Here is a 15,864-nt window from a genome sequence, read left to right as displayed (position 1 = left end):
CCTTCAAACCAACCCCCTTAACCTCGCCGAAAAACTCACCCTGACTCATTTCAACCCTCGTTGCCTGAGAGTGACAGCCCAGTTGACAACTGCAATATGCTTTGAAGTGCCAAGTCAAGTCCTTCCATTGTCTATCTGAGTGGAGCGCCAAGTCGCTCGAGAGCACAGCAGTGCATGGGTGCGTGTGCAACGCCGTTCGCTTGCTCCACTAGGTAAAGCAGGCTTCATGTGCACGTTGTAGTTGTCCATGCGGGCAGACCCAAAGGAGCAGGGTTTGTCTTTCCTTTCAGAAACTCTGTATATATTATCCTTTTGTCCAGAGCAAGCTGTGCTGCATATCTAATGTGTGAAAAGCCCCAACAAGTCCCTTTCAGTGCAACACAACACACACCTCCCAGTGATACTGTTTCGCAAACTAATCCTCTGATTTCAAAACCAGACAGGGAGAGAATAGCTTGAAAAGTTTTTAATTTTCCATTGAGTCAGATGTAAAGTTATGAGGCCTGAAAGGCTGATTTTCTCACATAGCCTTAACCATGAGGCTATTTTGTTTTTAAGGCAAGATTATACTTCCGACTTCACACATTTACATCTCGCCAGAGGGAAATTAGGATTGTGTTAAGTAGTTGTGAACAGTCAGTGTTTTCCATTCATGCCTCCATTTTTCCCATTTTTGCTTAATTCCTTCCTGTCTCTGATTTTAGTTGGGAACCGATATCAAATGTTGATCAGTTCTCTCTAAAATATCCTTTTACAGTAACAATATCACGCACTCTGTCTTCGCAGGTTTCTCAGCAGCATCCGGCTGCTCTGAGATCAGCTGCAGTCAGTCTCAGATGTTTGATGAGCTGGAAGTCATCGCTCCTCTTTCAGCCTCCTCTTTGTCTCTGGATCGGCCATCAGACTCATCAGACTCGCCCCGTTCATCTCTCACAGGTAACGCATGGATTAGGAGCAGCACCGAACAGTTTTTAATTCGTTTTATATGTAAGGTCATACCAGGGCATGCTAATGAAGCATTTTGGTTTTGTTGAAGTGCTACCGACATAAGTAAACTACCTCGAAATTAATCTGTTTTTTTATTGCAGTGGCACAATCTCACCTTAAATGATATAGATAAGTCCACATTTTAATTTGAGTGCTTTTCTTTTGTAGATAAAGGTTTAGAACTAATAGTTTTTGCCCAAATTAGCAAAGCCACACTTATCGGTTCCCCTTACAAAAATATAATGGAAGCACTTAAGCTACGTTTAAGCTTAGAAATAGTAATAAAAGACACAGGACCCACATTTATCTCATTTAGTCTTCATAATGGGAAAGAGAGCTGTGTGTTGATCTGCATAAATCAGTAAATGACTAAAAGAAAATAAGTCATCATGCAACAAAGACTTGAGGCGTGGGGATCACAAAGTCTCATTATCTTTGACAAAATATGATTAATAAACGAGAACTAGTTCGTTTTGGAGCTGTGGACCTAGTTAAAAATGTTGATGAAATATGAACATGAATGAATCGATGACTGAACTAGTTCTTGTTAAGGTTGAACTGGCACAACACTTGATTGTGTCATACGTAGAGTTTAAAACCAGACAGGAAAACTGGTGAACTTTTTTATCCCCAGAACTAGATTCAAAACTAATTCGTCTGTGTTCAACAACAGCTCTGTTTTCCCTTAAATACAGATTGCATTATAACATGTTCACAAGTTATCAGTGTTTTTACTGCAAATTCTGGTGAATTTTGTTGTCTCTCTTTTTTTCATTATTATGTAACACAAGTTTGAGTGTAAAGTATGTCAGCCTTTTTTCAGTTTTATGTGGGTCCTACTAACGTCTACATTCTCTAATCTCTCCTTCCTCTGTGATCTGCACCTCTTTGCAGGCAGAGATGCGTTTATCTGATCTCTTACTCTGTTGGCTCATTGTATCTACCCAACAAAGGTAGCGTCAATGTAATGTGTAAGTGTTTCTGTCTGCATTAGATAGCCTGCGTGTGTGTGTCCTGGAGGTGCTGGATTCAGCTGCAGGGAAAGATATTAGCCAATGAAAACTTCCTCCACCTTCTTCAGAGCCTGCTAATCCTTGACAAGGTGTTTAACCTGCTCGCTTGACCTGAACCTCTGCATAACCCTGAAGACCTTTGGCCCCGAGGAGGTGGAAGGATCAGGGAGGCCACACCAACCAAAGAGATAAAAATCTGCTCTAGGTTGTGGCCAAAAGCTCTTCTAAATGCGAGTTAATGCTCAGATTTTTATCACATTGATGTGAAGCTCAATTTAAATTGCTATAGCATTTGGTGGTTTTGCAGCTTTAGTGAGCGAGTGGCTGTTGTATTATTAGGCTAAATCTTCAGTGCTGAAATTTTGAAAAGAATTTAGTCTGGTGGTCCAGTTGGTGAGGTAAAGAAACGGGAATAAGCTCTCTTTGGTAAAGGCCATTGGAAACAAGCGTGTGTGAGTTTTAGCCTTTCTACATTAATAATTTTACGTCAAAGTTTGTGTTTTGTAAAGGTATTGATGCTTCTTGAACTTTCCACATTTAACCTCATTACAACCACAAAATCTGCATATTTTAGTGAGATTTTATTTGATAAACCATCAAAAAGTGTTACATTTTTGTAAAATTGTAGGGAAATGGCACATGCTTTTTCTTTTTTTCTTATTAAAGTGTTGTGTGCATACTCTTCTCCCTTTACCCCCTATGCCATGATACCCCAAAATAAAATCCACTTATGCCAACTACCTTCAGAAGTCACCTAGTTAGTGAACAGAGTTCACTTGTGCATGTGTCTTTTCTAAGTATAGATCCAGCTGTTCTGTGTAGACTTTAGAACTTTTTTCATAAATATTAGTGAACACCAGCATCATCATGATGAAGGAACGCCACAAACAGGCCAGGGAGACGGTTGTGGAAAAATAAGCAGTTGCAGTGCATCCATGAATGGATTCCTGGGCGAACTCCTTCTTCTGCCACCACGCAACTAATCACAATGCAGGAAATCATCAAAAGTTTTTGGGGAGGATAAACTGCAGTATAGCCCTAGGTAAAACATGTAAATTGTCCAATTATTCTAAAATCAAGCATGGGATGCCAGTTTTCCATTCTATGCATTGGATGGTTCCCCATCCACTGCCCAATGCAGCCCCGGGCAACTGCCCATCTAGACTGTATCAAAAACTACTGAAAGAGAGGTTGGGTTATAAAACTATGTGTTAAGGGAAACATTTCCAATCACCTTGAGCATGGCATCTCCACTGTGAAACATGGTGGTGGCATCATTATGCAGTGGGGATCATTTTTTTTCAGCATGGACAGAAAAGCTGGTTTGAGTTGATGGGAAGATGGATGGGTCTAAATACAACCAGAGCTGCGATGTAATGGTTTAGATTAAACTATAATCTAATAATAATAATTATGTTAGAACAGCCTAGTCAAAGTCTAGACCTAAATACAATTGAGATTTTGGGGCAAGCTTTGGCGAATGATGTTCACGGATGCTCTCCAATGGAGCTAAATTGGGGCCATAAGGTTTGTTCAAAAGAAAACAATTTGAACCTGAAAAATGTTTTTGAACCTCCCCCAAAAAAATTAGAAATGTGGAAAAACGTTTTGCAACTGAAAAAACAGATGTGAAACTTGAAAAAGAAAAAGTTCAAAACTACTTTTCAGATTCAAGTATTTTTTTCACACTTGGTTTTGAAAGATAACATGCTTCACCAATAGAAGCAGCTTACGTGAATACACAACGCAAATCTCAGAGGCGAAAATATGATCTTGACAGATTTGCACAGAATTTTAAGTCCATGTTGGAGATTTCCCATGCTCTCAACGTAAAGCAGATCCAGACTGAGCAGCGGCAGCATTCGACCTGAGCTCTAGTCGCTATGGCCTTGTGTTCATCTGCGGGCGCTAGCAGTGATCAGGTAATAATAAAAAGGCTGGTTGTCATTTTATTGCACAGGGAAACACATACATATATAAACATATACACTGCTCCAAAAAATAAAGGGAACACTCAAATAACACATCCTATATCTGGATGAATGAAATATACTCATTGAATACTTTGTTCTGTACAAAGTTGAATGTGCTGACAACAAAATCACACAAAAATCATCAATGGAAATCAAATTTATTAACCAATGGAGGCCTGGATTTGGAGTCACACACAAAATTAAAGTGGAAAAACACACTACAGGCTGATCCATCTTTGATGTAATGTCCTTAAAACAAGTCAGAATGAGGCTCAGTATTGTGTGTGACCTCCACGTGCCTGTATGACCTCCCTACAACGCCCGGGCATGCTCCTGATGAGACGATGGATGGTCTCCTGAGGGATCTCCTCCCAGACCTGGACTAAAGCATCCGCCAACTCCTGGACAGTCTGTGGTGCAACGTGACGTTGGTGGATGGAGCGAGACTTGATGTCCCAGATGTACTCAATCGGATTCAGGTCTGGGGAACGGGCGGGCCAGTCCATAGCTTCAATGTCTTCATCTTGCAGGAACTGCTGACACACTCCAGCCACATTGTCCTGCATTAGGAGGAACCCACGGCCAACCGCACCAGCATATGGTCTCACAAGGGGTCTGAGGATCTCATCTCGGTACCTAATGGCAGTCAGGCTACCTCTGGCGAGCACAAGAAATGCCACACCATTACTGACCCACTGCCAAACCGGTCATGCTGAAGGATGTTGCAGGCAGCAGATCGCTCTCCATGGTGTCTCCAAACTCTGTCACGTCTGTCACATGTGCTCAGTGTGAACCTGCTTTCATCTGTGAAGAACACAGGGCGCCAGTGGCGAATTTGCCAATCCTGGTGTTCTCTGGCAAATACCACAAATACCAAACATCCTGCACGGTGTTGGGCTGTGAGAGGGAGGGAGGGAGGGAGGGAGGGAGGGAGGGAGAGAGAGAGAGAGAGAAAAACAAAATTACATACAACAGAGCCATATCATTCTATTAAACTACTAAACTACTATAAACTATACTATACTATACTATAAACTACTACACTACCATAAAATCAGGAATTACTTGGTTTAAATGCATCTGTAAATATTTCTATGGGCGTCGAACCATCTAAAACATGAAGTTAAATTTAAACATCCATAGTTTTTATTCAGAAAATCCAACATATCGCAGTGACACGGTCCATGTCATGCTGTTTCTGTAAACAGCTCAGGTATCAACAGTAAATGTGTCTGTTTTCTCTCTCTCTCTCTCTTTCTCTCTCTCTCTCTCTATATATATATATATGTGTAAGATAGTGACATAAATGTTCCAACAGATGGTGCTGTTGTTCTGTGGGTGTTCTCTGGAAATGCAGCAGTTCTGGGATGTTTGTCCTAGTAGGGACAGCGTAGCTCTGAGGTTTTGCCGCGAAAGCTGCCATATCCCGCATAGTTTACTTTTACTGCCTGTAAGGTGTAAGAAGAGCAACTGGATTGAATAAATGCTCCAAGGTCTCGCCACAATGCAGAATCCTGTGTGTGGTGCCTCTGTTTCCACATGGAACACACCTCACCTACATCCAAAACACAACGCAGAGTTCACGGTGTGTCCTCCACAAGCCACGGACGCACAAAGGGATAGACTGGGTTACATCTTGGTGCCGTGACCCGGATTGTGGTTCAAAGAGGCCAACAAATCGAAGGGGCTTCTGGTTATCCAGTAGAGTGACATTATGGCTGTACACTGGAACTTCATTCTAAATGTGGATGCAACATGCTCATGTTTTCCATCTTATCCTTTGAAGATCTCAGTGAAATGTCATGTTGATGCTGTGTTTTGTGACTCTAAGGCCTCAGGTGTAAATATTGTTTTGGGCTTACTATTTAAAGAAACTATAGTGATCGAGTATTGAGACATACTTTTAGCTGTAGCTGGTGGACCTTAATCTTTTGTCTTTGAGATGTGCACCAAGCAGTGAGTTTAATTTAATTTATTTTTGGTTTTGTTCACACTATAGGGAACATTCTGTTCATTCTATTAAACTCATTAAACTCATAATTCCATCAAAGAGCGAATGAGAAAAAGAAACATGTGGCATAATTACCCAGCTGATCCACTGAACCCAGAACATCTAACGGGGACCCAACTGAGTGACCATGTTGCCACCTCAGGTGACACACCACACCAGACATGGACCCACGAAGGACAAGGTACCCCTTCACCCCCTCTTCTGTCTGTCTATACTGACCAATTCCCTATCCCAACGTCATCAGCCTGCACTGCCCCGGAAAGCCACTCCAATGTTACTCACAATGGAACACAATATGCACAACAGGCAAGCACACTCCTTCCTGCTCCTATTAACCAAACTGGCCAGCTGCTGGGACCAAGCCCCCAGACCTACCCAGGCCACCCATATTCCACTCCTCTGTCCCAACTTCTTCAGGGAGGTTTCATAATTCCATCTGCAACCAATTATTTATCCTCTTTGCCTCACTCCAGGGCAAGAAATTTCAAATCAGCCCAGAGCCATGCACCGGTTCTCAAATTCCACCATGGTTAAAAATGAGTAACTCTGTTCCTGCTGGGCAGACCATGGCAGGCTTAGAGCACAAACCCACCTTTCCGTGTTCCCAGCCTACTACACAGAACTATCAGAGCCCCGCTCAGGGGGAGACGCCATCACAAAACATAACTGCTGTCCCCACATGGGCCCCAAACCTGACTGTCCCGTTTTCTCAGGTTGCCTCACATGCAGCCCCCGACCAGATTGGTAGTGGATTGCAGCATCTGAAACCACCCCTACCTGCTGCTATGGTCTCGCGTCTATACCTCCCTGACCCTCTGTTAGATGTCTGTGGAAAAGCCATCCACAGCCAATGCCCCACACACGCAGCATATGATGGTTTGATGTGGACTCATCAGGTGAAGAATGTGCAAGTGTTCAGTGGTAATTCAGACAGTAAGATTCTGGTGGAGGACTGGATTTGTGATATGCAGTACCTTCTAGACCCTATAGATCTCCCTGCCCATCTTCTTTTTTCCACAGTAGTACGACACCTCAGTGGTGAAGCCAGGAAGCTAATCCTGAACCTTCCACCTGGTGAACAATCCCCAGAGAGGGCATTTGAGGAACTGAGGGCCGAGTATGGTGATGCACAGGGCTCTTTAGACCCGCTAGCTGATTTTTATGAGCGAAGTCAGAGGCCATGTGAGTCTGCCTGCTCCTATGCCATAGCACTAGAGGCAACTTTACGAGCAGTGGAAGAAAGCCAGGAAGGGGGTAGGCCATTTCCAAATCGAGACAGTAAATTGACTCGACAGTTCCTAAGAGGGCTGGTGGATGGAGATGTATATACACAAATCGCACCCATGAAGCCCCTATTGCAAAGCTTTAGAGAGCTTCAGTCTGAGCTTCAAAGCATTGCTAGGGAAACAAAGAAGTTTCAGCCCGAACAAAAAGTAAAGAAGATGTTTGCTCAGGTGCATGTGACATCAGAGAACATAAACACAAGGGCTGAGGGGAGAAAATGCACTTCAGAACTCACTGAACTGACTGAGATGGTCAAGAAATTGGCCCTCAGCCAAGAGGCACAAATGGCGAGACTGTCCATACTGGAATCAAGCATAAAATCCCCCAGTGTCTCGCCAAATGCAGCCCCGCCAACAGCACGAATAACAAATCAGAATCTGTTGTCGTATGTCATCAATGTGGAAAACAAGGGCACATTGCCAGATTTTGACGAGCAGTCCTTCCTGATTTCAACTTGACCAGGACTCACCACTCTCAGCCACCAACCTCGGCAGAAGGAAGCAGCATGCCCCCATCCCAGTCTTTAAATGCCTGAAGCCCATGGTAGCAGGGGAAACCATGGGCAAGCCCCACACTCAGAGTGCATAGATACTGCAAACAGAAAGGAGGGAACTCCACTGCTGGTGAGCCCTAGAAATGAGGGTGAAGTGGAGATAAATGGCAAGAAATGTAGAGCTCTCATTGACTCTGGATCCCAAATTACAAGCATCACCCATAGTTTCTGGCACACCCACCCAGAGCTCCAGAACCAGAAGCCGCAGTCATCCAACATAATGATAGAGGGGGCAGCAGCACAAAATGTGCCCTATTATGGGGTCTTGAATATCATACTTAAGGTTTTTGGAGAAGACTGTATGACTGTCCCCACTTTTGTTGTCCCTGACTCTGAATATCGGTCATCTGTGCCTCTGCTCATTGAAACAAATGTCATTCGTGCATCAAAAAGCCACTTGCAAGCAGCCCATGGCACTGAATTCCTCCACCTGATAAAAGAGAACCACCCAGAGTGGTATTCTGCTGTGGTGGACGTTGAGAGCACCGAAAAAAGTAAAACCCAGGACACAGTAGGTCCTGCGATTTTCACCGGCCGAACTATCTGTATCCCTGGTGGCAAAGAGATGGATTTAAAATGTAAGATTAAATCAGGCCCACAAAGACAAACCTATACAGCCCTGATAGAAGGCCGCCCTTCACTCCACCTCCCACAAGACCTCCTTGTGGCCAGAATTCTCACAGACGTAAAAAAAAGGGTATGCCCCAGTCAGAGTTATGAACCTCTCTCAGAGAAACTTCACTATTAAACCAAACACCCAACTAACCGCAGCATTCTTGGTGGACCAAGTTGTGGAGCGCTCTGACAAAGATGGAGGTGAACACCACAGTAGAGTGAAAGAAGGGGTGTGTCTCAGTCTCGGTCAGGTGGCGGCAAGCTATGAAGTGGACCTCAGTGGAGCAGCAGTGGAGAATGAAAACCAGCGTACTCTCATCAGGGACCTGGTAGAGAAAAATCTGAATGTATTCTCACAGCATCCTATGGATTATGGACACACAAACACTGTTCAACATGAAATTCCTCTGGTGGATTCAAAGCCATTTCGACTCCCATATTGTAAGATCCCCCCTTCTCAGTGGCAGGATGTAAGGCGCCTACTGACAGAGATGGAAACTGCAGGAGTTATCCGACCTAGTAAGAGCCCGCATGCATCACCAGTGGTGGTGGTTACCAAGAAAGATGGATCATTAAGGCTCTGTATTGACTACAAGAAACTCAACTCCTGTAGCACATGAGATGCATTCCCTCTTCCACGAATTGAGGAGGCATTGGAGGCCCTGGGGCAAGCCAAATACTTTTCAACAGATGCCCTGCCTGCTATGACGACACAGGAGATCCGTGCAGAACAGACGCAGGATCCCATAATTGGCCTCATCCTGTATTTTAAAAACACAAATATACCTCCCCACACTGTGAGGAGTGGACTAGGAAGGCCCGGGAGCCTTCTTATAAAGGAATGTCGGAAGTTGTTCCAAAATGGCGTCCTGTACAGACGCATCATAGATGGTCAAAGAGGAGTCATGGAGCAACTCATTTTGCCAGAGAAGCTGAGAGTGGGCGTCAAAACTACTCTGCATGATGATTCAGGACATTTGGGATTTGAAAGAGATTCTACTGGCCTGATATGGCCCAGGAAATCAAAGCTTGGTGTGAGCAGTGTGAGAGATGCTGTCTTAGGAAGACACCCTCAAGCAAGGTTGGAGCTCCGCTCATGAGCATTCATAGCAGTGACTCATGGAGCTTGTGTGTGTTGACTTCCTCTGCCTGGAAAAGTCAAAGTGGGGCATTGAAAATGTTCTGGTTGTTACAGATCATTTCTCTCATTATGCTCAAGCCTACCCCACCAAAGACCAAAAAGCAGGTACAGTAGCCAAGGTTCTGTGGAAGAACTACTTTTGTCGGTTTGGTTTTTCAGCAAAATTGCCTGCTCACACAGTGCATGTTTATCCCGGTAGAGGAGGTCAGTGGAGTGACAGCTGGGAAAGAAGAGTTACATTTCGCCCTAAGTGAGACAAGTTCAGAAGAAGATCTGCACCAGGTCTCGGATCTGGAGGGCACAGAGGAAACCGGAGTAGTTATGCAGCTGGGAGAAAGCAGTCAAGAAACACAAGCAGAGACAGTGATGGATGAGCCAGCGGGACGAAGGGCGGGAAGAAATGCACCTGCATTTCTTGATGGTGCAGCTTCACCGCAGGAAGATGAACTTCCAAGAAGAAATCCACCCAGGAACAGACATCCTCCAAAGAGGCTATCATTTGAATCACGAGTCACAAAAAAGGAACAGGAGTGTCAGAAAATAGAAAGAGGATGGCTGTTGTGGCAGAGGGAAAAGGCAAAGAGAGTCTCAAAACATACATAAAACAAATCCAGCCACATACACACATTCATAACAACTCTGAGCAATTTCCTTTATTGCTAATTTTTAGACTATTTAGTTCTTTTTCAGCAAGTGTGTGTTTTCTGTTTACTTTGATGGCTGGGACGCCATCAAAAAGAAGGGGTAGATGTAAGATAGTGACATAAATATTCCAACAGATAATGCTGTTGTTCTGTGGGTGTTCTTTGGAAATGCAGCAGTTCTGGGATGTTTGTCCTAACAGGGACACCGTAGCTCTGAGGTTTTGCCGTGAAAGCTGCCATATCCCACATAGTTTGCTTTTACTGCCTGTAAGGTGTAAGAAGAGCGACTGGATGGAATAAATACTCCAAGGTCTCGCCACAACGCAGAATCCTGTGTCTGGTGCCTCTGTTTCCACATGGAACACACCTCACCTACATCCAAAACACAATGCAGAGTTCACGGGGTGTCCTCCACAAGCCACGGACACACAGAGGGATAGACTGGGTTACATATATATATACAGGGGTTGGACAATGAAACTGAAACACCTGACATTTTAGTGTGGGAGGTTTCATGGCTAAATTGGACCAGCCTGGTAGCCAGTCTTCAATGATTGCACATTGCACCAGTAAGAGCAGTGTGAAGGTTCAATTAAGAGGGTAAGAGCACAGTTTTGCTCAAAATATGGAAATACACACAACATTATGGGTGAACCAGAGTTCAAAAGAGGACAAATTGTTGGTGCACTTCTTGCTGGCGCATCTGTGACCAAGACAAGTCTTTGTGATGTTTCAAGAGCCACGGTATCCAGGGTAATGTCAGCATACCACCACATATATATATATGTTTATATATGTATGTATTTCCCTGTGCAATAAAATGACAACCAGCCTTTTTATCATTACCTGATCACTGCTAGCGCCCGCAGATGAAGACGAGGCCATAGCGACTAGAGCTCAGGTCGAATACTGCCGGCGCTCAGTCTGGATCGGCTTTACGTTGAGAGCATGGGAAATCTCCAACACGGATTTAAAATTCTGTGCAAAACTGTCAAGATCATATTTTCTCCTCTGAGATTTGCGTTGTGTATTCACGTAAGCTGCTTCTATTGGTGAAGCATGTTATCTTTCAAAACCAATCACATACATATAGTTTATCAATGATGCGTTACAGATAATTCCAGGTCCTTCGGTCCCTGAATGCAACAGCAGGGAATATGTTGTTCAGTCACTGTGTTGAGCTGTCAGTCATGATTCCACACCCCAATGATCTGAAGCCCCGCCCCCCATGCCAAAATGGGGCCAGAGGTTTGAAACCGAAAAAAAAAAATGTGCAAGTGCGAAAACGTTTTTTTATCTGAAAAGTAGTTTTGAACTTTTTTTTTTTCCAGTTTCACATCTTTTTTTTTGCAGTTACAAAACTTTTTTCCTTGTACTCAACGTCTTCCGCTTTATCCGGGACCGGGTCGCGGGGGCAGCAGACTCAGCAGAGACGCCCAGACGTCCCTCTCCCCAGACACCTCCTCCAGCTCCTCCGGGGGGAGCCCAAGGCGTTCCCAGGCCAGCCGAGAGACATAGTCCCTCCAGCGTGTCCTGGGTCGTCCCCTGGGCCTCCTCCCGGTGGGACGTGCCTGGAACACCTCCCGAGGAAGGCGTCCAGGAGGCATCCGGTATAGATGCCTGAGCCACCTCAACTGGCTCCTCTCGATGTGGAGGAGCAGCGGCTCTACTCCGAGCCCCTCCTGGATGGCCGAGCTCCTCACCCTATCTCTAAGGGAGTGCCCGGCCACCCTATGGAGGAAGCTCATTTCAGCCGCTTGATCTCGTGCTTTCGGTCATGACCCAAAGTTCATGGCCATAGGTGAGGGTAGGAACATAGACCGACCGGTAAATCGAGAGCTGCACAGCGCCCCCATTACTGTGGCAGCCGCACCGATCCGTCTGTTGATCTCCCGCTCCATTCTTCCCTCACTCGTGAACAAGACCCCGAGATACTTAAACTCCTCCACTTGAGGCAGGAACTCCCCTCCAACCTGAAGACGACAAGCCACCCTTTTCCGGTCGAGAACCATGGCCTCGGAGGAGCTGATCTTCATCCCAGCCGCTTCACACTCGGCTGCGAACCGCCCCAGTGCATGCTGTAGGTCTTGGCTAGAGGGGGCCAGCAGGACCAGGTCATCTGCAAAAAGAAGAGACGAAATCCTCTGGTCCCCAAACCAGACCCCCTCCGGCCCTTGGCTGTGCCTAGAAATCCTGTCCATAAAAGTTATGAACAGGATCGGTGACAAAGGACAAATTTTCAACATTTTTTGGGGGAGGTTCAAAATGATTTTTCAGGTTCAAATTTTTTTCTTTTGAACAAACTTTATGGCCCCAGTTTAGCTCCATCCAATCAGACTGAGCTAGAGCTATTTTCTGAAGGAGAATTTGCAAAAATGTGAGTCTCTAGTTGTGGAAAAACTGAGAGAGACATACCAAAGAAGACTATCAAGTAAAACCTCAATGAAATATGCTGAAGTTTGTAGTTGTACAAACTTCAGCATGAATACTTTTGCAAGGCCCGGTGATTGGCATTGTGTTAAAACTGAGTGTGAACACTGCCAGATTGCAAAGAAATCTCCTGAAAGGGCTTCAAAAAGTATGAAGAGTTTTTGATGATAATCATTTTAAAAGTGTAATGGAAAGTCTGGCTTTTTGAACGGAAATTATACAGAAATGAGGGATGACTCAAGACTTTTGCACAGTCTCATTGAACCTAAGTGGGTGGTAGCACATGTATGCAATACCTAAATACAGGATTACGTATTGATCTGTTAAAGTGTTGGGTAATTGTTTTCCTATCTTGTGGTTTGGTTAGGTTAATGCCCAGCCTAACTGAAAGTGCGTCGCACCACATTATGTTACAGCCAGAGTTATCCCTGGGATTTCCTCCCAACGACTCCTTCATTTATCAGCAGAAGCAGCAGTTCCTTTTCCTTACCTGAGGGATTACTTTACATGTTTGACTTCCCAACTGAAAACACCCAACCCCGAATGTGTGTGTGAATGAGCGACAAATCTTGCAGACCCCAGTCAGGACAAACTATAAAATGTTCCTCCTTTGATGTGGAAGATTTTCTTGGATGTTCCAGGAAGGTGTGTGTGTGTTTGCATAGCGGGGGTACTTTCACCGGAGCGTCTTCTGTGAAATCCCCTCAGATTGCAAGGGCAGCTCTACACCCAGCCAGCGTGGACCTGGGATTTGCATGGGCAAGGTACCACAGTGTCACTGATCCTCTTTTAATTGGGTGTGACGGCTAGAACTTTGGAGCCTCAGGGGTTCACTCTGCACTGAGGGAGTTTGCAGTTCTGTTGGATATAACACTGATTTCATAATTTGGCCGAAGTCATTCAGACTGGTTTTTAATCATTTAAAAGAGGGGTGGTGCAGTATTTATACACAGAATCAACAAAAATGTTGCATTAATAACTCCAATAAAGCTACTAAAACATCTCCCTGATCATAGTAGTTTGCTAGAACAAGTTCTAACTTTAAGATAATTAAGTTAGATGTGACATCATCCTGAGATCATCATTTTTTTCTTCAAATTTGATTTCCTCCAAGTTCAAAATGTGTTGCTGTTTGATCTGCAGGTTTGCTTCACTTGTTGCTGTTGACATGTTTTTACTCAATAAAATGTAGTTTATCCATCCATCCATCCATCCGTGCATCCATCCATCCGTGCATCCATCCATCTGTGCATCCATCCATCCGTGCATCCATCCATCTGTGCATCCATCCATCCATCCATCCATCCATCCATCCATCCATCCATCCATCCGTTCATCCATCTGTGCATCCATCCATCCATCCATCCATCCGTCCATCCATCTGTGCATCCATCTGTGCATCCATCCATCCATCTGTGCATCCATCCATCTGTGCATCCATCCATCCATCTGTGCATCCATCCATCTGTGCATCCATCCATCCATCCATCTTCTCCATCTCTTTCCAGTACTGACATCTTTGGGAGATTAAGTATAGAAAGCTATGAACAAAATGTAGAATTCAGAAATGTAAAGAAATGTGTGGGATTAATATGGGAATTCAGCTTCTGTTTTTTTGTCTTTTAACTACCTAGTTTTCTGTCACACTCAAAATGTGTGTTTTTCAATTTCAATACTTATTTTCTCCTCATGTAGAGCTGTCTTCTGGCCTCGCAGCTCTCACTGTGGGTTGTGACTCTGGTAATCTAGGCTCCTTATCCCGGGTCCAGCTGCTTCTCCTGGACCGCCCAGTGCCAGAGATGAATTTAGAGGAGGCATTCTCTCCAGTCCAAGAATGGTCTGACCTGATGTCGCCGTACGACGACCCCGAGTGGATTTCAGTAGGTAAATATTAGCAGGACAAGGAAGTTTATTCTGATATCTCCTAGCAATGAGTGAAAGAATGAAACAAAAACAAAACAGTGTGAGGGCAGGAATAAATGTAATTCTGCAATAACATTCAGTACCATCTGAAAATTGAGCCTTTCCAGCTTTAGAGGTGTCAGTTTTAACTGTTAAAACAGGATCATTTAGTTGAATTTCAGTTGCAGTGGAATTTTCCTATTCTGACTATACTTTCTGACAGTTTGAAATAGATCGTTTGATAAGTGAAAACCCTAACTGACAAAGCTGGAAGCCATCAGAAAGGTGTGTCTGTGTGTAAATGTGTTGGAGAAAACACATTTGACCTTGAATAACAGGGGAAAAACATGATAGTGTGTTCTCTGCAGCTGGCTTTGAGAGCAAATTATGCTTTTATGATACTGAGCGGGTAATCCTTTTAAGAAGCGCCAGTACAGACTCTCAATCTGCTCCCAGACACGCTTCTGGGAGCTCTTAACTACCTCTGTCCCGAAGGTGTGGCCGCTAAGAGGACAGCTTTACAGGGATATCAGAATGTACCATATTAATAAAGATCAAACCGCTGGAGTGGATCATTAACTGGGGAACTCCGACCCAGATAGCAGAAGACACAACAACCAATCACAGCTCACATAACAATGGATAAGAGACTTAGAGTGTGCAGATCACTCAATTAGTTCATCGTCTGTTGTTTAAAGGCTGATAAGGCAGCGGAGAGACAAACACAGCAGATGTTTGAAGGTTCACTTCAGCTAAATTAAAAATGAATCCCTTAAATCAATCAGAGAAAAGGATTTCATGTTTTTAGATTGTTTTAAATATCTAAGCCAATAAAATGAAGACAAGTCTAGTCTAATCGATCTGAATCTATATCCTTTTTCTTTAGATTTACAAACAACAGTCTAAAACAACCCTGTTTGGAGTAAAAGTTATTTTAAAAAATTCAGCTTCTCAGCTGTTCAGCATCTCCATTTCTACAAATTGCCAGATATTTTTCAGTTAGAACCTGATAAATGCTGCTGGCTCTGGTCTCCCTGGATTCGCATAAAATTCTCAGATCTCATCCATGGCTCAGCGCTTACAGGTTTACATGTTATGTGAAAGGTCTTTCACAGTTATGATAATAGTGTATTTTACTCCAGTGCTCCTCTGTCATGTGGGGTGCCACAGGGCTTCATTCTTGGTCCTCTTTGTTCCTTTTATCTGCTTCTATTCGGAGCAATTATAACTCAGCATTACCTGTTTCGACTGGCTCGATTTGGCCCTACTCGGCTCCATTTGGCTCGATCTTGCGAACGTTTCGATTACAGT

The 15,864-nt window shown here is 44.1% G+C and overlaps 1 protein-coding gene across 1 annotated transcript in view; it reads left to right on the top strand.

Annotated features, from left to right (window-relative positions):
- The window catches only part of LOC124882629, an 87,037-nt gene that overhangs the window by 21,352 nt on the left and 49,821 nt on the right, over positions 1 to 15,864 (top strand). Inside the window, exons 6-7 of the mRNA XM_047389066.1 lie at positions 787 to 936; positions 14,347 to 14,535. Of these exons, the coding sequence (XP_047245022.1) occupies positions 787 to 936; positions 14,347 to 14,535 (339 nt within the window). The remainder of the gene's footprint in view (positions 1 to 786; positions 937 to 14,346; positions 14,536 to 15,864) is intronic.

Source organism: Girardinichthys multiradiatus, chromosome 17 (genome assembly GCF_021462225.1).
Source record: "Girardinichthys multiradiatus isolate DD_20200921_A chromosome 17, DD_fGirMul_XY1, whole genome shotgun sequence".
Classification (NCBI taxonomy): domain Eukaryota; kingdom Metazoa; phylum Chordata; class Actinopteri; order Cyprinodontiformes; family Goodeidae; genus Girardinichthys; species Girardinichthys multiradiatus.
Note: the sequence above shows the minus strand (reverse complement) of the source record. Positions and strands in the feature narration are given on the sequence as shown.